The 22,859-nt window shown below is 47.8% G+C and overlaps 8 protein-coding genes and 2 non-coding genes across 12 annotated transcripts; 6 read left to right on the plus strand and 4 right to left on the minus strand.

Annotated features, from left to right (window-relative positions):
* The first annotated feature begins 239 nt into the window (after positions 1-239).
* BDBG_05336 (choline transporter) lies at positions 240-4,050 on the plus strand. Its single transcript, XM_002624521.2, has 3 exons — positions 240-2,546; positions 2,662-3,599; positions 3,740-4,050. Exons 1-3 carry the CDS (start codon positions 2,053-2,055, stop codon positions 3,889-3,891), a joined length of 1,584 nt encoding a protein of 527 aa, XP_002624567.1. The 5' UTR covers positions 240-2,052; the 3' UTR covers positions 3,892-4,050.
* Positions 4,051-4,134: 84 nt separating this feature from the next.
* BDBG_05337 lies at positions 4,135-8,448 on the plus strand. Of its 2 annotated transcripts, none has more exons than XM_031722100.1 (3): positions 4,135-4,982; positions 5,265-5,427; positions 5,588-8,448. In XM_031722100.1, exons 1-3 carry the CDS (start codon positions 4,752-4,754, stop codon positions 8,101-8,103), a joined length of 2,910 nt encoding a protein of 969 aa, XP_031578905.1. In that variant the 5' UTR covers positions 4,135-4,751; the 3' UTR covers positions 8,104-8,448. The 2 variants fall into 2 exon arrangements, with proteins under 2 accessions (XP_031578905.1, XP_031578906.1); XM_031722101.1 differs by having other exon boundaries at positions 4,214-4,982; positions 5,485-8,391.
* Positions 8,449-8,501: 53 nt separating this feature from the next.
* Positions 8,502-8,642, minus strand: BDBG_17248. The gene has a single exon. It is a non-coding gene; the product is annotated as a tRNA-Ile (tRNA).
* A 542-nt stretch (positions 8,643-9,184) lies between these two features.
* Positions 9,185-9,271, plus strand: BDBG_17249. Its single transcript has one exon. It is a non-coding gene; the product is annotated as a tRNA-Tyr (tRNA).
* Positions 9,272-10,448: 1,177 nt separating this feature from the next.
* Positions 10,449-12,793, plus strand: BDBG_05338 (malate synthase, glyoxysomal; the record flags this gene model as incomplete). Its single annotated transcript, XM_002624523.2, has 6 exons — positions 10,449-10,809; positions 10,999-11,423; positions 11,530-11,730; positions 11,822-12,175; positions 12,338-12,567; positions 12,745-12,793. 6 exons carry the CDS (start codon positions 10,449-10,451, stop codon positions 12,791-12,793), a joined length of 1,620 nt encoding a protein of 539 aa, XP_002624569.1.
* Positions 12,794-13,939: 1,146 nt separating this feature from the next.
* On the plus strand, positions 13,940-15,078 carry BDBG_17250 (uncharacterized protein; the record flags this gene model as incomplete). Its single annotated transcript, XM_031725014.1, has 2 exons — positions 13,940-14,089; positions 14,851-15,078. The coding sequence occupies 2 exons, from the start codon at positions 13,940-13,942 to the stop codon at positions 15,076-15,078; spliced, it is 378 nt and encodes a 125-aa protein (XP_031578907.1).
* An 807-nt stretch (positions 15,079-15,885) lies between these two features.
* BDBG_05339 (alcohol dehydrogenase) lies at positions 15,886-18,100 on the minus strand. Its single transcript, XM_002624524.2, has 3 exons — positions 16,839-18,100; positions 16,537-16,632; positions 15,886-16,419 (listed from the first exon to the last, which is right to left on the minus strand). The coding sequence occupies exons 1-3, from the start codon at positions 17,965-17,967 to the stop codon at positions 16,331-16,333; spliced, it is 1,314 nt and encodes a 437-aa protein (XP_002624570.2). The 5' UTR covers positions 17,968-18,100; the 3' UTR covers positions 15,886-16,330.
* A 65-nt stretch (positions 18,101-18,165) lies between these two features.
* Positions 18,166-19,732, minus strand: BDBG_05340 (UPF0041 domain-containing protein). The gene is made up of 4 exons (XM_002624525.2): positions 19,316-19,732; positions 19,200-19,215; positions 18,926-19,062; positions 18,166-18,775 (listed from the first exon to the last, which is right to left on the minus strand). The coding sequence occupies exons 1-4, from the start codon at positions 19,513-19,515 to the stop codon at positions 18,583-18,585; spliced, it is 546 nt and encodes a 181-aa protein (XP_002624571.1). The 5' UTR covers positions 19,516-19,732; the 3' UTR covers positions 18,166-18,582.
* A 272-nt stretch (positions 19,733-20,004) lies between these two features.
* Positions 20,005-20,546, plus strand: BDBG_05341 (NADH dehydrogenase (ubiquinone) 1 alpha subcomplex 2; the record flags this gene model as incomplete). The annotated part of the gene is made up of 4 exons (XM_002624526.2): positions 20,005-20,090; positions 20,194-20,300; positions 20,388-20,420; positions 20,488-20,546. 4 exons carry the CDS (start codon positions 20,005-20,007, stop codon positions 20,544-20,546), a joined length of 285 nt encoding a protein of 94 aa, XP_002624572.1.
* On the minus strand, positions 20,506-22,814 carry BDBG_05342. Of its 2 annotated transcripts, XM_002624527.2 has the most exons (4): positions 22,136-22,814; positions 21,735-21,907; positions 21,384-21,544; positions 20,506-21,266 (listed from the first exon to the last, which is right to left on the minus strand). In XM_002624527.2, exons 1-4 carry the CDS (start codon positions 22,181-22,183, stop codon positions 20,815-20,817), a joined length of 834 nt encoding a protein of 277 aa, XP_002624573.1. In that variant the 5' UTR covers positions 22,184-22,814; the 3' UTR covers positions 20,506-20,814. The 2 variants fall into 2 exon arrangements, with proteins under 2 accessions (XP_002624573.1, XP_031578908.1); XM_031722102.1 differs by having other exon boundaries at positions 20,506-21,544.
* Positions 22,815-22,859: the final 45 nt, after the last annotated feature.

Genomic DNA, 22,859 nt, shown 5'->3' on the forward strand with positions numbered 1-22,859 from the left:
CTAGCCAGAATAAGTAATTGTCTACTCTGTAGTTACTCCGTATACAGTCCGCCGCTGAGAAGAAATGGTTCGCTAACATTTAGGGCCCAAGCCGGCATCAGTGGCGTAGTTCGTTAGTTGAACTAACTAGTTAGTAATATCGTTACTAATAACTTAACGTTAACTAACTAACTATCATAGTAACTTATTAATATGCGAGTGTGTACTTAGTAACTAACTTAGTAGTAACTTAACTAGTAACTAACTAACTAACTAGATCTGTGTGTGGCTCAGGGCAGCCGAGGCAGAAAAAAGACAAAAAAGAAAGAAAGAGCCGCTTGTGACGTCAACAAAACAAAACCTGAAATCCTCCTTTTCCAGCCACGCCCGCCATGAACTCTTGAGGCGTGCAGATGGCAGATAACTATGACATGCGACATGTCTACGCTGTACAGTGTAGGGATTCTTGCTGACAGGGTCAAAAGAATATCCGCGGATGACCACTTGCGCGTGCAACTGGAAGATTGATGAGAGATGTAACACCCCGCATCAGCACGCTGCACCACCCCACCACACAACACGCTGCAAAAAGAAAAGAAACCAACACCAACAACAACAACAACAACAACAGGCAATAAAACCCGAAGAAGACCGACCGGGAAGGGCAGAAAAAATAGCCGACAAAGCCGTCTCTGTCTGGCCTACACGACCTGTTCGTTCGGGCAAATCCTTCGGCGAGCGGATCCAATTCCTAGCTCTTGCAAGGCTCCGTCAGCGGGGGGATGTTTCTCACGTTTTTCAGAGAGCTCCGCTGGACTTGTTCTCAACCCTCGACTTCCTTGCTGTATCGATGGCCAATAATGGCCGAGTTTGCCTCAGCACTAGGGTCTTGGTACATGTATACATGTATACACATCACGTCACTTGCAAGTTGCGGGACATGTGGGAATACCAAAGAGGGTCGCCTTTGAAAAAGGGTTTAAGGTTGCCGCCAAGTTAAACTTTCAACCTTTTTTTTTTCTTCTGTTTTCCCGCCGATTCCCCTCTACCAGTGTCGTCTCTGGAGAAGGCAAGAAAACTTTACACCAAAAGAGCCACATGCAAAATCAATTGCTGCGCTTGTTCCCTGATGAAAGCCAAAATTGGCCATCGGACACTAAGACCTGTTTAAAACCCCCGAGCTCCGCTATTTTACCTTTTCTTTTCTTGCACTCACTCGCAGTATCGCAGCCCATCGCACAAAAAGCTGAAGCAGCATAACAGATAAATGCGATCTCCATTAATCCCGGTATCTCCTGATGTTTGGATATTCCCCACCACCCATTATTCAACAGATTAGCGGTTGATTTTCGCCGTTATCATATTTTTTTTTTAATTCCTATTTTGTTGTTGTTACCTTATCTTCCTCCACCCTACCTACTTCCCGACTTCAAAAAAAAAATAAAAAAATACCACCCCCTCTCGATCAGTCTATACCTCCCATCTATCCGTATAGCTGTACTGTGCTTTGCTTAAGGATTGGCAGTGTGTGGTGCAAAAAGACGCCCCTTACGAAGCTGTTGATATCCCGTGCTTTCGCATTAAGCCACACATCTGGTTCAACCCTCATTGTTGTTGTACAGCCACTTCAGAAACAATCGAGAAATAGTTTCTTCCTTCGTAGTAAGGAAAGTCAGAATCTCCAAAGAAACGAAAAAAAACACAAGTGGTGACATGGAATCATCTTGTTCTCTCATCTGAATTGAAGTGACTTCTGTGACGCCCGGAAGCGACCAAAACACAAAGCACTCGATATCCCACACTGCCCAATGCGCTACACCCTTCCCAAGGTATATTGACTGCAGAAGCCAAAAAAAAAAAAAAAAAAATAAAAAATAAAAAAAAAAGGATCCCTTCCATCGTTCGAACCGGAACTCGAGCCCAATGCAACAATAGTGGCCTTGTTAACGTATCGTACCCTCCCAAGCGACTGTATCTACCTACCCAAACCAAAAACAAAACCTCTGTGAATCCCGTATAACAGAAAACAGAACCAACGAAAAAAAAAAAGATAGCAATAAATAATCAGCAACCATGTCTAAAGATGAGGAGAAAATTAACAGTGTGGTGCCGTCTCCGGGCAGTGACCCCAGCGAGACAAGCTCCCTCGATGAAGATGCCGTGAAACTCGCGGCCATGGGCTACACCCAGGACATGAAGCGCAAGTTCTCGCTGTTCTCCCTGCTCGGCGTGGGCTTCTCGCTGACCAACTCGTGGTTCGGCATGTCTGCGTCCCTGATCACTGGCATTTCGTCGGGCGGGCCGCTGCTGGTCATGTACGGTATCCCGTGGATTGCATTTATCTCGAGTTGCGTGGCCATCACGCTGTCTGAACTCGCGAGCTCTATGCCCAATGCTGGAGGCCAGTATTTCTGGGCGAACGAGCTGGCGTCTCCGAAATATGCAAACTTTGCGTCTTATCTGACCGGTTGGTTTGCGTGGACGGGGAGTATTTTCACCTCTGCCAGTGTTGCGCTGGCGTTGGCCTCTGCGGGCGTTGGAATGTGGCAGCTTGGACATCCTGACTTGTAAGGAATTTTTTTTTTTTCCTCTCCCCCCCCTGGGTCTAATTCAATTTTAAAATACCGAGTATTGAAATTCCCTCTCTCTACACTGGACCATAGTTAACTAGAAAACTTACAGCGTCATCGAATCCTGGCACATCGTCGTCGCCTACCAAGTCATTAACGCATGGTGCTTCCTCTTCAACTGCGTAGGCAAACTCCTCCCCAAGGTCGCAGTGACCACCCTCTATCTCTCTCTCATGTCCTTCACGGTGATCATCATCACCGTCCCGTCCAAGGCCCCCACGCACCAGGACGCCAAATTCGTCTTTGCCACCTTCATCAACAACACAGGCTGGAAATCCGACGGCATCGCCTTCATCGTCGGCCTCATCAACCCCAATTGGGTCTTCGCCTGTCTTGACTCTGCCACCCACCTTGCCGAGGAGGTCGCGAGCCCGGAGCGCTCCATCCCCATTGCCATCTGCGGTACCGTCGCCATCGGCTTCACCACCGCCTGGTTCTACTGCATGTCCATGTTCTTCAGCCTGAGTGACTTCGAGACACTCATCAGCACGCCGACCGGCGTCCCCATCCTCGAGCTCTTCCACCAGGCCCTGAACAGCAAAGCCGGCGCCATCGCCCTGGAATCCCTGGTCCTCTGCACCGGCTTCGGCTGCCAGATCGCCTCGCATACGTGGCAGTCTCGCCTGTGCTGGTCCTTTGCGCGCGACCGCGGCCTCCCGTTCCACAAGCACCTGTCCCAGATCCACCCCAAGCTCGACGTGCCGCTCGTGGCGCATGCATCCAGCTGTTGCATCGTCGGTGTACTGGGACTGCTGTATCTCGGCTCCTCCACCGCCTTTAACAGCATGGTGACTGCATGCATTGTCCTGCTGTATATCTCGTATGCCATTCCCATTATCGCGTTGCTCATCCGCGGCCGGGATAACATCAAGCACGGCCCCTTCTGGCTGGGGAAAATTGGCCTTTGTGCAAACATTGTAGTTCTTTTGTGGACTGTGTTTACCATTGTTATGTATTCGTTCCCTTCGGTTTATCCCGTCAGGACTTCCAGTAAGTTATACTACCTTTGGGGGTTTAACCCTAGACCCTACGACTAACGCCCACCCCCCCCCCCCCCCTTCCCCTTCTTCCCAAAAATTTGCGAAGTAGCACCATAGGTCAGATAGCTAATCATATATTTCCAACTATAGACATGAACTACGTTTCCGCCGTCTACTTCGTCGTTGTCGTCATCATCGTCGCCGACTGGTACCTGCGTGGTCGACGAGACTACCGTGGCCAGCATGAGCGCCACGAGGAAGTAGAACAGTTCATGAACAGGAGAACAAGCGTTGTGCAATAGAAAAAGAAGGCAATTAGATTTACACGCTTATTTGTTTTTCTTTTTCGCACTTGTCTGTTTGTTAGCTTGCGTGTTATCTTGCTGGACGGTTTCAATGGTAGTGGCATGGGTAGCTACTATTTGCGAGAGAACTAAATATACCCCACCCCCCCCCCCCCCAGGCAAAAGGCGGACCATCGATGAGTTGCATATGTAAATATAAAAAAAGTGCAGAACTATATTACCGTTCTACCATATGAATATAAAACACAGAATATTTATACACAACGTATTATTAACCTATCTCGATTACAAGCCACCAACTCTAAAAACCAAGCTAGATGCGCCAATTCCCCTGCCAAGCCACTGATGCTCTGGCCAGGGATGATCTTTGAACGAGCGCTGGTGAAAAAAGAAGAAAAACACTCCCTGGGCAGTTATTTGATTCTATTTCCCCCCTGATATTTAGTATAGGAGCAACACAAATAGCTTGTAGCTTGCACTGCTCAAGTTTGCCTCTCAACAGTACACACTGTGTCTGAACATGTGACCCCTGTAACCTACCTACGTATATCCATGGATGGCAAAAGGAGAACATCAACCAAATCATCAATTCTCAAAATACACAACACAACACAACACTTCCTCCAAGCACCATCCCCACCAGTATTGGCACACAACCATCACAAGCATCAATCCACCCTTCCTCCACAGGCGGGACATCCAAGACGGCTGGGGAGTCTTCCCCTGCCTCCTCCCCCCAGCGCCCCCTCCCCCCCCTTCCCCAGCATCAACACAACCATGCCGCCTCCCCCCCCATCCACCACCCCCAGCCCCCAAACAGACAACATCCCCCTCAGCTAGCATCGACACCAGCCGTGATGGAGATCACATCAGCAGCAAGGTGGTGGTGGACGACGACGACGACGACGAAGACGACGAAGACGACGCGGCGGAGGGTATGGCGTCTACTCATCCTGCCGCTCGTGGTCGTTGTGTTGGTGGTGTTAACGATTGTGCTATCGGTGCTTGGGGCGAAGGGGATATTGGGCGGCAAGGGGATAGATGGTGAGGGAGATGATGGGCGGATGAGGGTGGAGACGAGGGATGGGGTGAGTGAGTTTTATTTGTTGTTTTATATTTGTTTGTTTGTTTTTCATTACTTTCTTTGCATTTATTTATTGTGTGTTTATTCATTACCATTTCTGTATATCTCTTTTTTTTTTTTTTTTTTTGGGGGCATCTACTGCTATGACTTTGATCGGTTCACCTTAAGGTGCTATCTATTTTATTTCAAACCCATCGATATATCGATAACTATAGTTAATTTAAATTAAAAAAGAAAGAAAAAAGAAAGAAAAAAGAAAAAAAGCTAACGTAAGTTATATATCTAGTTATCAAGGCCGTGGTATCCATCTCCGCGAGGTGGAACTGTCCAAAGTTGGACTGAAAGCTACGAAAAAGCCCAGGAGTTAGTGGGTAGAATGAGTGTGGTTGAAAAAGTGAACGTCACTACTGGTGTGGGTTGGCAGATGGGGCTCTGCGTTGGAAACACTGGTATGTCAAATATTCTTTTCGCACTTTATTCAAGGCTCTCCTTATATAATGGGATAGGGCCCGCCGTGATTTAATTTTTGTCGATTTGGTTTCCTCATATTCGAAGCAATCATACCTCTCTTAAAAGGTAACATAAATGGTCGCATGCTAAGTCGCTCAGGTCCGGCTAGCTCGGTGGGCTTCCCATCGCTTTGTCTGCAAGATGGGCCTCTAGGCATTCGCTTTGCAGATAACATCTCCGCGTTTCCTGCCGGTGTTACCGTCGGTGCGACATGGAGTCGTGACTTAATGTACAAGAGGGGTTTTGCGCTGGGGAAAGAAGCTCGACTTAAAGGAGTCAATATCCTTCTTGGCCCGGCTATGGGTCCTATTGGTGTCTTGCCTGCGGGGGGCAGGAATTGGGAAGGCTTTGGCTCGGATCCTGTCCTCCAGGGCGTTGCAGCCGCAGAGACCATCCGCGGAGTCCAGGATAATGGAGTAATGGCGACCGCTAAACACTACGTGCTCAACGAGCAAGAGCATTTCCGCCAGGAGGGTGAATGGGGGATACCGATTGCGATGTCTTCCAACATTGATGACCGTTCACTCCGCGAGGTGTATGTGTGGCCATTCGCGGAAAGTGTACGGGCGGGCGTCGCGAGTGTGATGTGCGCGTATCAGATGGTCAATAATTCCTATGCCTGCCAAAATAGTTTGATTTTGAACGGCATCCTCAAGGATGAGCTTGGGTTTCAAGGCTTCGTCCAGTCGGATTGGTTGGCGCAACGGAGCGGGGTTGCCAGTGCACTTGCTGGTCTGGATGTCTCAATGCCTGGTGATGGCCTGGGGTGGGCGGACGGCATTTCCCTGTGGGGCCACCACTTGACGCAGGCTGTCTTGAATACATCTGTGCCAATGGATCGATTGAATGATATGGCGACGAGGGTAGTGGCCTCTTGGTACCAATTGAAACAAGACTCCTGGGCGAAACCGCCCCCGGACGGGGACGAGGGACCAAATTTCTCGTCTTGGACGCATGACAGAATCGGTCGATTGCACCAAGGCAGCCCGGATGACGATGCCAAATGTGTTGTTAACCAATACATCAATGCGCAAGGTGAAGGGGATGATGCCCATGGCCCACTTGCGCGTGAGATTGCAGCCGAAGCCACAATTTTGCTCAAGAATGAAAACGGATTCCTACCACTTTCCAGGGACGGCCCAGGACTATCAGATGAGAAGTATCGCATCGGCATTTATGGAGAGGACGCCGGAGCTGGCGATGGACCAAACGCTTGCGCGGACAGAGCGTGTAACCAGGGCACGCTGGCGTCCGGTTGGGGTAGCGGAGCTGTCGATTTCCCCTACCTAATAACGCCGTGGAAAGCTCTAAGCAGGGCGTTCAATAACAAATCCACAACGGTATCCGGGTATCTGACAAATGATCGGACTCCACCAGAGGATATGCGTGATAAAGACTTGTGTCTTGTTTTCGCGAATGCGGACTCTGGCGAAGGGTTCGCAAGTTGGAAAGACATCCGTGGTGACAGGAATGACCTCATACTCCAGAAGGGCACAGACAGCCTTGTTTCTCAGGTAGCGACAGAATGTGGTGCTGGCAATGGCAGCACAGTTGTGGTGATCCATTCTGTTGGGCCTGTGATCGTTGAGTCCTGGATCGACCTCCCGGGAGTCAAAGCAGTGCTTCTAGCGAACTTACCTGGAGAAGAGAGCGGAAACGCGCTGGCTGATATTTTGTTCGGCGATGTGGACGCCAGTGGCAGACTGCCATACACCATGGGCAAAAACCTTACCGATTATGGCCCTGAAGCTGGAATCCTTTATAAATCCGATGATGTGATTCCGCAAAAGGATTTTTCCCACGGCCTATACATCGACTACCGCTACTTCGACGCCCATAACCTAACGCCGCGATATGAGTTCGGTTACGGCCTCTCATACACCACCTTCAACCTATCCAACCTGATCCTCAGACCGTTGAAATCCAAAACTCCACTCCCGTCTCCCAGACCGAAAGAAAATTCTCCACCATGGTACAACACAACAATCCCCAACGTTGAATGCGCCTTATTCCCAGAGAAATTCAGGGTTCTTACCAAATACATCTACCCGTACTTATCTTCTGTAGACGACATCAAACGAGAGCCCCCATACGAATACCCGAAGGGATACGACGAAGCCCAACCCCCCTCACCCGCTGGAGGAGGTGAAGGCGGCAATCCATCCCTCTTCGAGCCATTTGTGACGGTCAGTGTCACTGTCAGTAATACGGGGACTCGTGTCGGGAAGGAAGTTGTGCAGGTCTATGTGTCGTTCCCTGAGAACGTGCTCGACGAACCTATACTCGACAACAATAGCAGCAGCAGCAGCAACAGCAACAACAACAACAGCAGCGACAGCAGCAGCATCAGCAACAGCCCAAACAACAACAGCACCACGACCAACCCGAGCCACAACAGCACCAGAACCGTGGATTTCCCGCTGCGCGTGCTCCGCAATTTCAACAAGGTAGAGGTGCAGCCCGGGCAAAACGTAACTGTGAGCCTGCCGCTGACACGCAAGGACCTGAGTTACTGGAGTGCTGTGAATCAGAACTGGGTGATGCCTGTTAGCGGCAAGTTTCAAGTGTGGGTGGGGAGGAGTTCGAGGGACTTGCCGCTCATGGCGGAATATTGACGACGTGGGTGGGGGGGGGAAGGCGGCAATGAAAATGCATGCACGGGATGGAATGAATTGATGAATTGATGAAATTAATTAATGATTGAATATGATGTGATGTATGCTATAAGATGAGTTAATGTTAATGCTGTCTGTCTGTCTGTCAGCATGATTATTTGTATTTAATCTGGTCCAACATATGAGATGGAACTTGACTAATAATAGATAACCTGCTGGATAGACAGGCCCAATATTAAATGTGATAATGAGATGAATAATAATGAATGTTAATTAATTAACCCTATGAAGAAGGAATGATGGATGGATAAAAAGAAAAACAATAACTTCAAGTATCAAAAAAATATTAAAATATAAAAAAAAAAAAAAGAGAGAGACCAATGTGGTTAATTTTCATCTAGACCAAGTGGGATTCGAACCCACGACCCCCGCATCACTGAGGAATGTCATATGAGTTCAGGCCACACCAAAACCAAAGAGCTCTGGGCGCTTCTGAGAATCATATAAGAACGGAACGCTAACCACTGCGTCACTGGTCTAATGTTTAGCCCTACAGAACGGCCCGATTCACTTTATGCTCACGCCGGTGGCGGTGGCGGGGGGGAAAAGTATAATTTGAAACCTCTGCGGGGAAGAAGCATGTGAAAATGCTAAATTATAAAATAAATATAAAAATATAAAAATATAAAAAAATAAAGTGAAATCCTCCATTGTACCCCGTAGCGGGAGGAGTATAGTACAAGTATAGTACTGCGTACTTATAGATAGCCATGTGTAGGTTGGTTGGAGATTCTCTCCCCCGGGAGGAGGAGGTACCTAGCTAATAATAAGCTCCTGAAGGAGAGAACCTCTAGCTACATTGGTTGACAAAGTATTTTTCAATATCTCCCCAACTCTTCTTGTTTTCCACGTTTAGTTTACTATTATTTAAGTTTATTAGATTTCTCCTCTTGTGCTAACAGAATATATATATATATATATATATATGAGCTATATAAGCAACTGCTCGCTTTCCAGTTCCCACCAAACTACTTGTTTCAGGCTGACATTTCACCCTGGTTTCTGAGGTACGTCATTCTTTCCGCTGGTCGTCTAGTTGGTTTATGGCACTGGACTGTAATATCTTTCTGCGATCCAGGTGTCGTCGGTTCGACTCCGACCCAGCGGAGCAACACCTTTCCCTTTTTTTTTTATTTTTTTTATTTTTTATTTTTTTATTTTTATATACAAAAAATCCCCTAAACTTACGCAGTAGAGCTTGATTCGGAGGTGTCTTGGCGTCGTAGTTTCATTTGTTTGCAATGGTAGTTATGGTTGCAGACAGACTACAAGTTCTAACATGAGAGTTTACTAGTTCAAACATCTGAGCAGATTTTTTGGCTGGAAGCTCTGTCTGTATGGGGGAAAGAAAACATATATTCATATCAATTGCATAATTAATTTGCCCTCGCATCTGTTGCCGCCAGTTCGACCGCAATAAATAATAATAATAATAATGCATTTGGCGTTTGAAGCAAGCTGCAAAATGTTGTTGTAAGTTATACATAACCCGCAGCCCGGGGAATACCGGAGCAGAGTGCGGGGGACCAAGCACCAGTAAAAGTAATAATAAGTAATAATATTACTTTGAAGGTCCAAGTACGTTTACATACCATACAGAGCAGAATCACTGACAAGTACAGCAGGGGATATATGGAAATATGGAAATAATATATAAAGTAGTTAACTACATCAGTAAGTCGGCCGAGAAAGGCAGTAGAAGTAACTATTTAAGCAGTGTTTGGCCTCAGTAACTTTTTTGCCTGTGAGAAACTTCCCGCTCATCCATTTAAGAAACAGAATAATCATAATAATAAATATTTAAGACAATCATAGCTCTCTTATTATTACTCTCTCGACCGAATAACTAGAATAGGGATCACAGATTAATTAATTAATTAATTCGGGGTTAAACAGACTGTGGTCTGGCCCGCTTTCCACCTTGCTTGCTCTGCTTTCGCCTCCTGTTTTTTATATTATTATTGCATGTGCCGCGGCAAAAGAAAAGCTCTGACGTTATCCCGAAGTTGACGCTTTCTTGCTCTGTTTTGTTCTGTTGTTCTGTTGAGTTACTCATTATAAATAAAATAAATACCTTTTCTTTCCCCATTTTATAATAATAAAAAACCTAGATGACTTGATAGCTATAAATTATTATCGTGCTTGTCTACTTCTTGCTCAATACAATCTTTGTCGGAAGGAAGAGGTTATCACTCTCCTCTCCTATACAATACAGAGATCTATCTACATACACATACACACATACATACAGCTATTATTATTATTAGCTATACAATCAACTCACAATGGCAACTGTCGACACCCTCCTCAAGGACGTGGCCATCCTCGGCCCTCTGAACGACCAAACCCGCAAGATCCTCACCAAGGACGCCACTGCGTTCCTCGCCCTCCTGCACCGCACTTTCAATCCCACCAGAAAAGCCCTCCTCCAGCGACGCATCGACCGTCAAGCTGAGATTGACCGCGGCACCCTCCTAGATTTCCTCCCAGAGACCAAACATATCCGTGAAAATGATGCCTGGAAGGGAGCCCCTCCCGCTCCAGGTCTTGTTGACCGCCGTGTGGAAATCACAGGCCCAACTGACCGGAAAATGGTCGTGAATGCGTTGAACTCTGATGTGTATACTTATATGGCTGATTTCGAGGGTGAGTGGTTTTTATTTATATCTTTTGTACATGTTCTTGCTTTTGTGGAAGTAAACGTTGGTTTTTGGCCTCGGGCTTGGAGGAAGCGCAGAAGGTGGATGCAGTTTTGATATTGCTGGCGGTTGTCTGAAATCGGCGGGATAAAGAACAAGAACTGGAATCCAGCTAACATAAGATTCAATTTCGCAGACTCAAGTGCTCCCACCTGGGAGAACATGGTCAATGGCCAGGTTAACCTGTACGATGCCATCCGCAGACAGGTTGATTTCAAACAAGGTGGAAAGGATTACAAGCTGCGCACCGACAGGAAACTCCCAACCCTCATTGCCCGCGCCCGAGGCTGGCACCTTGAGGAGAAGCATATGACGGTTGATGGTGCTCCCATGTCCGCCAGTCTTTTCGATTTCGGTCTCTATTTCTTCCACAATGCCAAAGAGCTGGTCAGCCGGGGCACTGGCCCTTACTTCTATCTCCCCAAGATGGAATCTCACCTTGAAGCCCGTCTGTGGAATGACGCTTTCAATCTGGCGCAGGATTACATTGGCATGCCTCGCGGCACCATCCGGGCCACTGTTTTGATTGAGACTATCTCTGCTGCTTTTGAGATGGACGAGGTGAGTTGATGCCTGCTACTCTTTCTTTTTTTTCCCAATCGGGTAATACAACGTCCTGTGCGAGAAGTTTTTTCTTTTTTCTAACGGGACCTCGAAACCAAATCAGATCATTTACGAGCTCAGAGAACACAGCTCTGGCTTGAACTGCGGCAGATGGGACTACATCTTCTCCTTCATCAAGAAATTCAGACAGAACCCCAATTTCGTCCTCCCAGATCGCTCAGATGTCACCATGACTGTTCCTTTCATGGATGCCTACGTCAAACTCCTCATCAAGACCTGCCACCGACGAGGCGTTCACGCCATGGTAAGCAATATCTGAAAATCCCCTCCTCCCCCTCCTCCCCCCCCTTTACTCCTTTCTCTAGAATACCCACTCACTAACTACCAAAATATAGGGTGGAATGGCCGCTCAAATCCCCATTAAAGACAACCCGAAGGCCAACGACGCCGCCATGGCCAGCGTGCGTGCTGATAAGCTCCGTGAGGTGCGCGCCGGCCACGACGGTACCTGGGTCGCCCATCCCGCATTGGCCAAGCTTGCCACAGATATCTTCGACCAATACATGCCCACCCCGAACCAGCTGTTCGTTCGCAGGGAAGATGTGCACATCACCGCGAATGACCTCCTGAACACCAATGTCCCCGGCAAAATCACCGAAGAGGGCATCCGCAAGAACCTGAACATTGGCCTGTCGTACATGGAGGGCTGGCTCCGTGGAGTTGGATGCATCCCCATCAATTACCTTATGGTTCGTCCCCTACCAGCGCAAACACGATTGAAACAAACACACTCCCGTTTCCTATCCCATTGTTGCCCCAGGCAGAAATAACCCAGCTTCAAAAAAAAAAAAAAAAAAAGAAAAAAAAGAAAAAAAAAAGAAACTAACAATCCCCCTTTTCAACAATAACAGGAAGACGCCGCAACCGCCGAAGTGAGTCGCAGCCAGCTCTGGCAATGGGTCAAGCACAACGTCACCACGGCCGAGGGCAAGCGCGTCGACAAGGGTTATGCCCTCAAGCTGCTGCAAGAGCAGACCGACGAGCTCGCCAACAAGGGCCCCAAGGGCAACAAGTACCAGCTTGCTGCCCGCTACTTTGCCGGCCAGGTTACCGGCGAGGATTATGCTGATTTCTTGACATCGTACGACCTCCTTCTCCCCCCTTTCTTTCTTTCTTTTTTTTCTTTTTCTTTTCTTTTCTTTTCTTTTTTTTTTCTTCTTTCCCCCCCATCTCATCTCACCTCACCCCGGAGACATTCTTTTCTTTTCTCTTCTCTCTTTTGTTTCCCCATTTATTTCTAACGCCTTAACTCTTGCAGGCTCCTTTACAACGAGATCTCCGCCCCCGGTAGCGCTGCCAAGTTGTAAAAGATTTAACGCTTTCCGCCTCCGATGACGCAACGACAGTGTACAGCCAATACAATATGCTTGATGGAAGTAGTAAATATACCAAAAAAAAAATATATATATATATATATATATATATAAAAATATAAAAAAATAAAAAAATAAAATAACAGCAAAAGCCGGGCCCCCCAACCTGCCGAAAGAAAGATGGATGAAGCCGCTTGATGGGTTGGGAGGGGAGGAGAGGGCGACCTTGTTCGTTGGGTTGTTATTTTTCAAGGAAAAGTGAAATTAAATAAAAATACGAAGTAAAAAAAAAAACAAAAAAATGTCAAAAAACGAATCCGGAACCGGAGAACAAGAAGGGGAAGGACAAATTATAATTATTTCCTATATATGTATATTTATTCCCAACCAAATGTTCTTATTTCCTACTATTTTTTTTCTTTTTATTGGTTTTGAGGGTAACCTGAACACAATTCACAGAGATTGATTACAGCTAGTTAGTTTCTTGCCACTATATTTACTCTTTCCATGAAATGAATTTATATCACGTCTGTACTCTATAGATAGATCTAGCTGCCTCCCTAGCTACCTGCATTAGTAGGCCAAGGCTGACCTGAACCCTCAATGTGTCGGCCGGCGCTTCGACGAACACCAAGGAATTTGGCATATTTAGTGATGGCGAGAGTGGTGGGATTGCGATTGCAGTCACCACCAATGGTTTCGAAATATCGCTCCTTTATTGTCTGCTCGTTTGCACAGTCTATCTAGTCTGGCATTCCCCTCAACCTGGCCGGAACTCCACGCCCATTATTTACTAGCACGGGCAGTGTTCTGCTCAGCGCTTCTGCCAACACGCGGACTTCATCAGAGTACCGAGTACGCCTCTCTCAAAGGAACTTGAACCTATGTCGGGACGCGAGTGTGAGTTTTTACTCAGCCATAGTATGTATGCTCATTGGGATCTTCTACTAACCATCGAAGCATTGTTTACCTACACTTCCGGTCGATGGCTGCACCTTGACAAGCCGTAGCGTGATGCGCGCTACATCAAATTCAACTTTGATCGCCTGTGTGCGAGGGTACTTTCTCTGTGCCCTTCTGCCACTTCCATTGAAAGCTACGAGAAGGTTGGGGGGGGGGGGGGTTAGTAAAGCATTCATTATGGAAACCATCAGCGGGAGACGGGTCGTTGCGAAGCTTCCCATGTCCGTTGCTGGACTAGCAACATATGTGACTAGCTCAGAAGTTGCAACGATTAGTTACTTATTTACTGTAAGAATAAGAGATGTACATGTACATGTACATAGTAAGGTGTGTTCAGAGCTGGATGTTAACTTGTGTCTACAGTGCAACGCCACACCAAAATACCAATTCTAGCTCTTCTAGACTAGAGCGATGACCCTACTAACCCCGTTGGCTTCTCATACCTCATACATTAATTATTATGGACCATGCGGGCAGAGTTGCATTGCAGGACGTAATGGGATGAGCTGCCACCAGACAAGAAAGTAAAGACAATTGGTGCAATCTGCACAAGCATTGCACCAATATCCAAGTCCAATTTTCCTGCCTATGTGTAGGCTACTGGGGCAAAAGAGCTCAGTCACCACCAGCGCACTGCTGGTAGAAGGGCCGATCAACCCGGGACCCCCAACACTATGGCAGTCTCTATTTTGCGGACACGGCATTTGTCAATGCTGGTTCGAAGCAGAAGCTTGAGAATGATTCTACATTCTGTGTTGGCCCACACTGCAGAAGTACGTTTTTGGGACTGCGATGTTGGGGAACCGAGATATTATACATACAAACAACCAAACAGAGGGCCATGTAAGAAGATATTTAGATAGCCTTTACTCCTCTTACCAGTATCATTCTTATTTAACTGATTTCCCTAGGGCGTGATCTCTCCTCATACTCTTCTGCTCTGATCGATGCTGGCCTTGCAAGACTGCCTCCACGGGAACATCCCCTCCTTCGTTAGTAGCGCGCGTCATACCAAGGTTCCGTGGACAAGCACTTAAATCTGCTAAAAGTTGGGCAAGCTCTTTTCCCTAGCCTTATAAAACACCCAGCGATCCAGTCCAACTTCTACGCCCACCCTCTTCCACCCAGACCTACACAAGAGGAACATCTTTGTCTCCAAGGACAACCCCACAGCCATCACTGGCTTCATAGACTGGCAGTCCACCAGCGTCGAACCGGCATTCGAGTACGCTTACGACGTCCCTGACTTTGCAAGCATCCCCCCCAGCGGGGCCATCAGAAAACGCCGAAACAAGTCTCTGCCACCAAGCGTCTGAGCTAGGGCGGGCCATGCTAGCTCCGCTGACTACAAGGTGCAGCCAGGAAGATTGACGAAAGACTTTTCCGGCCCGCTGATCTATCGCCACCGGACGTGGAGGGATGGCTTTGTGCCATTTACAACCGAGCTAATGCGGTTACGGGAGGGGTAGGGGGAAACTTGGGGTTCCAGACGTCCCGCCCCAACCCCCGAGGAGCACGCAGTTTACGAAGAACAGCTGGAGATTTATGAGAAGATGCTGGAATTTCAAGCAGGATATGGTCGAGACGCTGCGGGTGGAGAGTGACGGCTGGATTTCTGTGGATCGCTGGGAAGACATCGAGCGGGCGCACACATACTTTTTTGATACGCTTATGGCCAGCATGGAGGATGAAGGTCCAACAGTTTCCCCAGACCACGAGCGTCCCTGTTAGTGCAGACGGTTGGGGATTCAATTGGTAGTGGGCGAGGGAGACCAAGACAGATAGATAGGATAGATAGCTCTGGAACTTTCGCTCGCAAAAAACACTCGAAATTCATCCCATGACATGATATGTATGATATGGATGATATGGAAGACAGCCAAGATAGGACACAACATATCTCGCAACTCATTCTAAGCCACATAGAACTCCTTTTCCTCTCTCTCTACTACAACCACGCCTGCCCCTGCTTCAACCTGTCTTAACTCAGAAGAGCAGCCATCGAAGATATATATATATATTGTGATTCAAAGAAGCGTGCTGCTTGAGGCTTTCAACGTCATTCAGCATCTCCAAGCAGAGCTGATCTGACTCTCAATGTATAACTACTGTTTATAAATAATAGATGCTATATTTAAATATCAGTGATAATAAAGAATCTACGGCTTCTTCCTCCTGGCCAAGGTCAGGTGATCGGGCTACGAGCAGCGAATTTTGACACTAACTAGCAAAGAAAAATCTAGATACACTATATACTTCTCCAAGCAGACCTTAAAGCACATGTAGAGCACCACACTACATCGCTCCATTGTTATTGAGCGCTGCAGACGACATCTTACTCCATGACATGACATGAATATGAAAGAAAATGCCCCAAGTTGTCAAATCACCACAACCACATACAAATCATGATATCCGACCTGCCTCTGAACCATTTGGAAAATATTTTACAATGCATATGATGTTTTCAACACTCAAATCTCAAGACGCAGAAGAGTGAAATTGCCCAAAGAAAGCCCTTCTTCCTCCTCGATTTGTTTATTTTTTCCTCTTCTCCTCTTTTTCTTCTCACATACTTAGCAACACCTTCAGAGCGTTGTGTTGTGCCGCAGCGCCAAAGACTTTGTATGCCTCTTCGCATTCCTTGAACGAGAAGCCTGTGTGAAGTAGGTAATATTTTCAGTATGAAAGTCCCTTATTATTATTATAGGCAGTACGCAATGTGGGGAACTCGACTCAAGAAGGAAATATATAGGATTGTGGCCGCCACTTACGGTGCGTTGTGAGCTTGGAGGTATCCAGTCTGCCGGCTTGGAAAAGCTTCAGTAGCATTGGAGTCGTGACCGCGTCCACAAGCCGTGTGGTGATACCTGTTGGATTTAAACGGGATATGGCTCAGCAGATGTTCTTCTTACTAGGGCTTCAAGTCTTGGATGCTGGTAGTTGTGCTGTAGCCCCCAAATCGCCAGCGCGCATATTGGGGGATGTCCATGTTCTCCGCGAACGAGGAGCATATGGCACATGGCACGCAACACGCAACACGCAACACGCAACCACGTACATGTGGTATACTTACAGATATTCCGATCCCATAGCTTATCCAAAGACAATTCAACCTTCGTCCCATGCACGCCCACATTTGCAATAACACCCCCAGGCGCAACAAGTTCCTGACACAGGTGGAAAGTGTGAGGGATACCCACAGCCTCAATGACGGCATCAAACCCCTGCCCATCGGTCATCTTCAACAAGCTGTCCACAGCCTGCTTGGAATCCTTACTATTAACCGTCTCGTGTGCCCCGAGATTCTTCGCCATCGCCAATCTCCCATCATCCACATCCACCATCACAAGCAGCGCCGGTGAATACAGCATCGCCGTCATCATCACGGACATGCCCACCGCTCCGGCCCCGATAACAGCGACCGTGCTTCCCGGCTGAACTTTGCCATTCAGCGTCCCACACTCCATGGCTGTCGGCAGCGCATCGGACAGCATGACCGCAGCCTGCAGGTCAACCGTCTTGGGGAGCTTGTGCAGCGAAGACGCCGCATGCGGGATGCGCACGTACTCCGCCTGCGTGCCGTCGATCTTATTGCCTAGAATCCACCCGCCCGACACGCAGTGCGACGACATCCCCTTGCGGCACGCCGGGCACGCACCGCACGCCGTAATGCACGAGATGAGCACGGCGTCTCCGCGCACGAAGCCCTGGACGCTCGAGCCGACTTCCTGAACCACGCCGACGCCTTCATGGCCCAGCACGCGGCCGGGCTGGGCGGTTGGTACGTCCCCCTTGATGATGTGCAGGTCTGTGCCGCAGATGGTGGTGTGGGTGAGTTTCACGATGGCGTCTGTGGGGCTTTGGATCGTTGGGTTGGGACGCTCTTCGATGCCGACGACGCCGGCGCTTTTGTAGACGAGGGCTTTCATGCTGGCGGGGCGAGTGGTTGTAAACGTTGCTTGCTGGAAAAGGGGGAAGGGGGTAGAGAAGGAGGAGGAGGAGGAGGAGGAGGAGGCTGCAGGTGTATATTTTTGAACTGGCGCTGGGAGGAGGGAGGGGCGGAAGGGAAGCTGGTATTTGTTATACAAGGCTCCGCAGTTCAAGAGACGTGAGGATGTCGTATAGCTTCTAGTTCCAAGTCTTGCAGCCAGTGTCGTCAATGACGCTTTCGTCCCCAGGGATGCGTAGGATTGGCAGCACATAGCCACTTACATATATACACTTGAGGCTCAACTATTTACTAAGATACCATGACTCCAAATATAAACCTGCGGACTGAAACGGACCCATCATATTTAAAATGTCGTCGCGGGGCTACGGGAAATTAGGTTTAGATGATGGCAATGATCCAGATAACTAGAGGTCAATGACGACAGAAGGTTTCTTATCCAATCAACCCCGTTCCTAGGTCCCGTCCAAGCCGTGTGGCATGATTTACGGGAAGACTGAAGCATTCGCTTGACATCTATGACGGATGCCCACAACCCGACAAATCATTTCTACGTAATTGGGGGCAAAGTTGTGGGGAATAATTGAATGTAGCTAGCTGTTCGGTGCATGCGGAGAAGCTACGTATGGTAGCTAAATATCCCAATCTACATACTTTATACTTTATGCAAAAGGTTCACTGACTAGGTATTATTTATTGCATGCCCAAGAAGCCAGAAACAAAGTTCTGAATCATCCTCCCAAATGTATATAGCCTCTGGTCCAACTATATATAAGAAGAATTAGATTTATCCCATCAGCCCCCACACATTTCCCTTCCTCCCCGCTAAAGAGAAAAGCCCTAGCGTCATATTTTGCCTCTCTAGTATTTAATGTTTCTTAATCAATTCCTCCGCCTTATGCTCAACTTTGATCACGGCGGCCTTGACGGGATCGGTAGCTTCGTGGGTCATGTCCTTCAGTGCCTCTTTAGCCGACCCATCGACAGCTCGTCTATGCAGGAAGATACGAGTAACTTGCGTGAATCCCACGCATCCAACGAAGAAGTTAACCGCGGCGAGACTGGGGGTTGATGTTAGGAACTTTGACCATCAATTGATAAAAGTGGCTCACGACAATCACACAAGAAAAACATATAGAAGCGACTAAGCGTCGCGCGCCAATTTTGGGAACAACAATATTCAATCGACAATGTGGCATGGTACGACGTACAGGATATTTTTTGGTTTAATGACGAAACACCATCGCGTCCAGATTGCGCCGGTGGCCATCAAGGCACCGTTCTGAGTTAGAGAGAGCTTGTCGGCGGGTCGTGTGAGATCAGAGAGGCCGGCTAGAACGAGGATCCACTGCAAATGTAATCAGCATGCCGCTGGCTCTTCGACACTGTAGTGATGTCCCATAACGATATCCCGTGTAGTTATATCGTGCGGGCAACCGCGCTTTGCGAAAAATCGGAGGGGAATAAATGTGTATGATATCACACCTTCATGATCGGGGCCCTGCAACATTCACGGGAAAAGCGACCCAGGTTAGCGGCAGTTTTCATCCCTAATTGAAATGTAAAAACGGGTAGTGAACCGTTGAGATTTGATATCATACCAGAAATGCACCGTCTTGAGGCCGATGGGACTGTTCCATGACCGCTGCAGGAAGCTCTGTTGGGGAGCAGTGGACGAGCCGGCTTCAGTGCTTTGGAATCGCCGAGATCTCAATCCATGTCTGCGGAGGGGACTTGATAGGTTCTGGAAAGCAGATCTGTAGTTCTGGAAGAAGCGCAGGCCAACTCTTGAGGTAGACATGACGGGCGGAGATGTTTGTCTGTAAAATGTTATGTAGGGGGGTGGGAAACGGAGGGAGCGAAAAAGCGTTGGTTACAAAATAGTCCAAGGAAGGAATGTAAGAGAGAGGAGAGAAAAGCCCGAGAAGCAATGTAATAAAAGTAACTACACCAAGGAAATAGATCTCCTTTCTCTGGTCTGTTGCTCAGATATTCTATCTCGACATCGACGCGCGCAGTCATAGTTCAAATGCGAGCAATATCTTGGTCTCGGCGCTCCGATGTTCGCCCCTAGTCACGTGGTCTATCTGCTTATGTAATATAGTTGCATGATCACAATTGAGAGCTTCTGATGGTCATCAAACAACTTCCGGAACTCAGATCGCCCTTGAAACCTGTCCAAGAAACAGCTCAATTGAGCTCTAAAGCCTGCCGTTAACCTCCTATAAGGACGTGTGTGGGAATCAGCCTTCATCCTTCTGACACTACCCCCGACTCGGACCCGCCCGCGATGTCTGCGAGATACGCCTTCAACAAGAGCTTGAAGGAGCTGCGGTTCCTCTTCTGCAACTCATCTCCTCACAGCGATGCGACCAGGTATGAAACTGGTGTCTCCAGTCTCTCGAATATAGTATTGCCCACGGTGTTCTGTTCCATAGATTTTTGACTGACTGTTTTGGGATTGGATGTGTGGATATAGAGCGTTCCTGAAGCGCGCATACCCAACCATGAAGAAAAACAACCCACACGTACCCGTCATGATGCGGGAGGCATTTGATACTGAACCAAGGGTGTTTGCGAGATATGGTATGTGTGTACGGGGCTATGAGGGGGTTTATACGTTGTTCTTTGTTCTATTCGCAATATATGTTAACTCTTTGTCGTTTTTCGCAGAATTGGGGAAGGAGAAGCAAGAACCCCTCTTAGGTATGGATAAATTTCATCACCACCACAAGTTTGACTGTGGACAGAACTGACTCTGGCAAACATTTAGGCTTGACAGATAAGGAGATTGAGGAGAAAGTTACAGCTTTGGTGAAGGACTCAATATAGTCCGCGCGCCATGATTTATCTTCCTTTTCCGCTGTTTCTGTACATATATATACACGACTCAAAATAGAACAATGGCTCCTTCCACATCCAAGAAAGATACGATGCCTTTATTATCCAACATTCAAAAAGCATGCTATACGCACTGAGAAACCGAGACCAGTTGGGGGTGGAAGGGGAAAGATACCTCCCCCGTCCCACTCCACAAAGAAAACAAAAGATGAAGGAAAAGCTAGAATAAGAATACATCATCCAAAAATCCAAATCTCTTTCAGTCCGCGCCAACCTCCCCAAACCTAAACTGCGCCCAACTCATGCTGCCCTCCTCCAGAGTCCACAGCCGCTTCCCAACATCTTCCCCCGCAGCTCCCGCTCCCACATGGATGGGCAACAAATGGTCAAACGTGGGGTGGGCCTGCCGCGCATCCGCGCGCTTCAACAGATCAACCAATGCCTTCTCCCTCTGCGCCGGTGGCGTGGTGACAGCGTCCTTGAGCGCTTCGTCAAAACTAGTCGTGTACGGCATTGGCTTAGAATCTCCGTACGTTAACCGGAGGTCTCGCAGGTTGTGCACTGCCATTCCAGAGACGATGATCTGGATGTTCTCCTCGCGGAGTTTGGCGACGGCTTGGCCCAGGCGGTAGTGCTGGATGGGGTCTTCGGTTTTGAAAAGGGAGACTTGGACGATGGGAACGTTCAGGGGGTTTTGGTCAGTGTTGAATGCTAAAAAAAAATGGATCAATATTTTCATTGTTTTAGTGCTCAATTTTTCACCAAGGTAGTACTCCGTACAATACCCTAAACCGTGGCTGGAAAGGGGGTTGACTATTGAGGACATACCGCATTTAAAACTAGCCCAAACACCATGATCCAGTCCTCTCTTCACTCCCTCCGCTTTCATCCCTGCTCCCCGAATTGCGTCTATCACTTTCTGCGCGATCTCCCTACTCCCCACGTTGGGGAATTTCTCTTCATAATAATGGCTGGGGAATCCATAGAAGCTACATATAATCTTCCGGGTTAGCTCAGAACATGCCGTGTCTATGTTTCTTCCTGCTCATTGATCCTGTTTTCCTCATCAATGAGCAAGTGAAATATCCGCCCAATTTTCGCCCGCTGCAACTGGCATAGGAAACCTCCCAGGACGACGAAAAGGGGACTGGCAAAGTGAAGTAAGAAAGTGCAACATACTCATATATCAGCTCAGTGATCTCAGCATTGTTCACCTCGACTGTATCTCTTAACGCTTGCCAGTGGGCGGAAAAAACGACCACGGCAAGAGGCTTCACCTTGCTAGTGATTTCCCGCCCGATTTCCTGCAGCTTGCGATGGGCTGGATGATCATGGTCGTACATGATGTTTGGCTAGTTGTGAGGTAGAGAAATGTTAGGCATGGAAGGTGCAGTAGTTAATAGATAATAAATTCTTCAAAATATAGGGAGAGGGGGCCATGAAGGTTATACATCCCCGGTGGAGATTCAAGTAAGTGTAGATTTGGTAAAAATGGACGTTGAATGCAATGCAAGCAGCAAAAACCCAGACAAAACAAAAGTATGGAATAAATAAACACATAAATAAATGAATTAACGCACCCCTCCATGACTCAGGAAATAAACCGGCGTCCTCTCTAACGGCGACATTGTGACCTCAACAGCACGGCTCCTCTCTCTATCCACTCCAATCTTCTTGCTTTCTGCTATCGCAAAAGAGCTCTTTACCCCCCGTAGAAGCGAGGGGGTATCAAAATGTGCCACGGGGTCCCCCCACCTCGTCCACAGGGTGCCGTCGGAGCGGTAAGAAATGAGGGAGACAGGGCGATGTAACTTATGATATCAGGAGTCCGAGAAGGAGGACAACGCTGAAGAGGGATAGAGCGGGAGGTTCGATGTTGGGCATGCGCTATGCATAGAATACCAATACCTATATCTCTATTCTAATTTTATTCTCTCTTTCTATGGCAGGTATAGTTCCAAGGTTGGGCCGGGGGGGGGTGTTGGATCCCCGATGGGATCTCCTAGAGGCCTGACTGCTGTCGCCCGCCACCCCAAAGTGATTCAAGGGCGTTCGCTGAATCCTATAAACAAAGACCACGTAGCTGCTAGATTCCTTCTTAAATATAACCAACCATCTTCTCCAACATTATTAATAGTGTAACACCGCCATTAATTCCGTGCTGGGGCCAACACCATTATTCTCCTCTAACCGAAGTGAGGGAGTCGGGCTCGAACATCTTGAATATATCATCTGGTTGGAAGGGAAAGGAAAAGAAAAATGTCTGCAAAAAAAAAAAAAAAAAAAAAAAAAAAAAAAAAAAAA

The sequence above is a fragment of the Blastomyces gilchristii genome (assembly GCF_000003855.2).
Source record: "Blastomyces gilchristii SLH14081 genomic scaffold supercont1.10, whole genome shotgun sequence".
NCBI lineage: Eukaryota > Fungi > Ascomycota > Eurotiomycetes > Onygenales > Ajellomycetaceae > Blastomyces > Blastomyces gilchristii.

Coding starts and splice junctions, on each gene's coding strand:
- BDBG_05336 (XM_002624521.2), top strand. CDS start 2,053: ATGTCTAAAGATGAGGAGAAAATTAACAGTGTGGTGCCGTCTCCGGGC. Junction 2,547..2,661: donor CAGCTTGGACATCCTGACTT/GTAAGGAATTTT, acceptor GAAAACTTACAG/CGTCATCGAATCCTGGCACA. Junction 3,600..3,739: donor TTATCCCGTCAGGACTTCCA/GTAAGTTATACT, acceptor TTCCAACTATAG/ACATGAACTACGTTTCCGCC.
- BDBG_05337 (XM_031722100.1), top strand. CDS start 4,752: ATGGAGATCACATCAGCAGCAAGGTGGTGGTGGACGACGACGACGACG. Junction 4,983..5,264: donor GGGTGGAGACGAGGGATGGG/GTGAGTGAGTTT, acceptor TTATATATCTAG/TTATCAAGGCCGTGGTATCC. Junction 5,428..5,587: donor GCTCTGCGTTGGAAACACTG/GTATGTCAAATA, acceptor TAAGTCGCTCAG/GTCCGGCTAGCTCGGTGGGC.
- BDBG_05339 (XM_002624524.2), bottom strand. CDS start 17,967: ATGTGCTGCCAATCCTACGCATCCCTGGGGACGAAAGCGTCATTGACG. Junction 16,633..16,838: donor GCTATGGGATCGGAATATCT/GTAAGTATACCA, acceptor TAAATCCAACAG/GTATCACCACACGGCTTGTG. Junction 16,420..16,536: donor CTCCAAGCTCACAACGCACC/GTAAGTGGCGGC, acceptor TACTTCACACAG/GCTTCTCGTTCAAGGAATGC.
- BDBG_05340 (XM_002624525.2), bottom strand. CDS start 19,515: ATGTCTACCTCAAGAGTTGGCCTGCGCTTCTTCCAGAACTACAGATCT. Junction 18,776..18,925: donor ATTAAACCAAAAAATATCCT/GTACGTCGTACC, acceptor ATCAACCCCCAG/TCTCGCCGCGGTTAACTTCT.
- BDBG_05342 (XM_031722102.1), bottom strand. CDS start 22,183: ATGTCGCCGTTAGAGAGGACGCCGGTTTATTTCCTGAGTCATGGAGGG. Junction 21,908..22,135: donor ATTTCCTGAGTCATGGAGGG/GTGCGTTAATTC, acceptor CCTCACAACTAG/CCAAACATCATGTACGACCA. Junction 21,545..21,734: donor ATCACTGAGCTGATATATGA/GTATGTTGCACT, acceptor GATTATATGTAG/CTTCTATGGATTCCCCAGCC.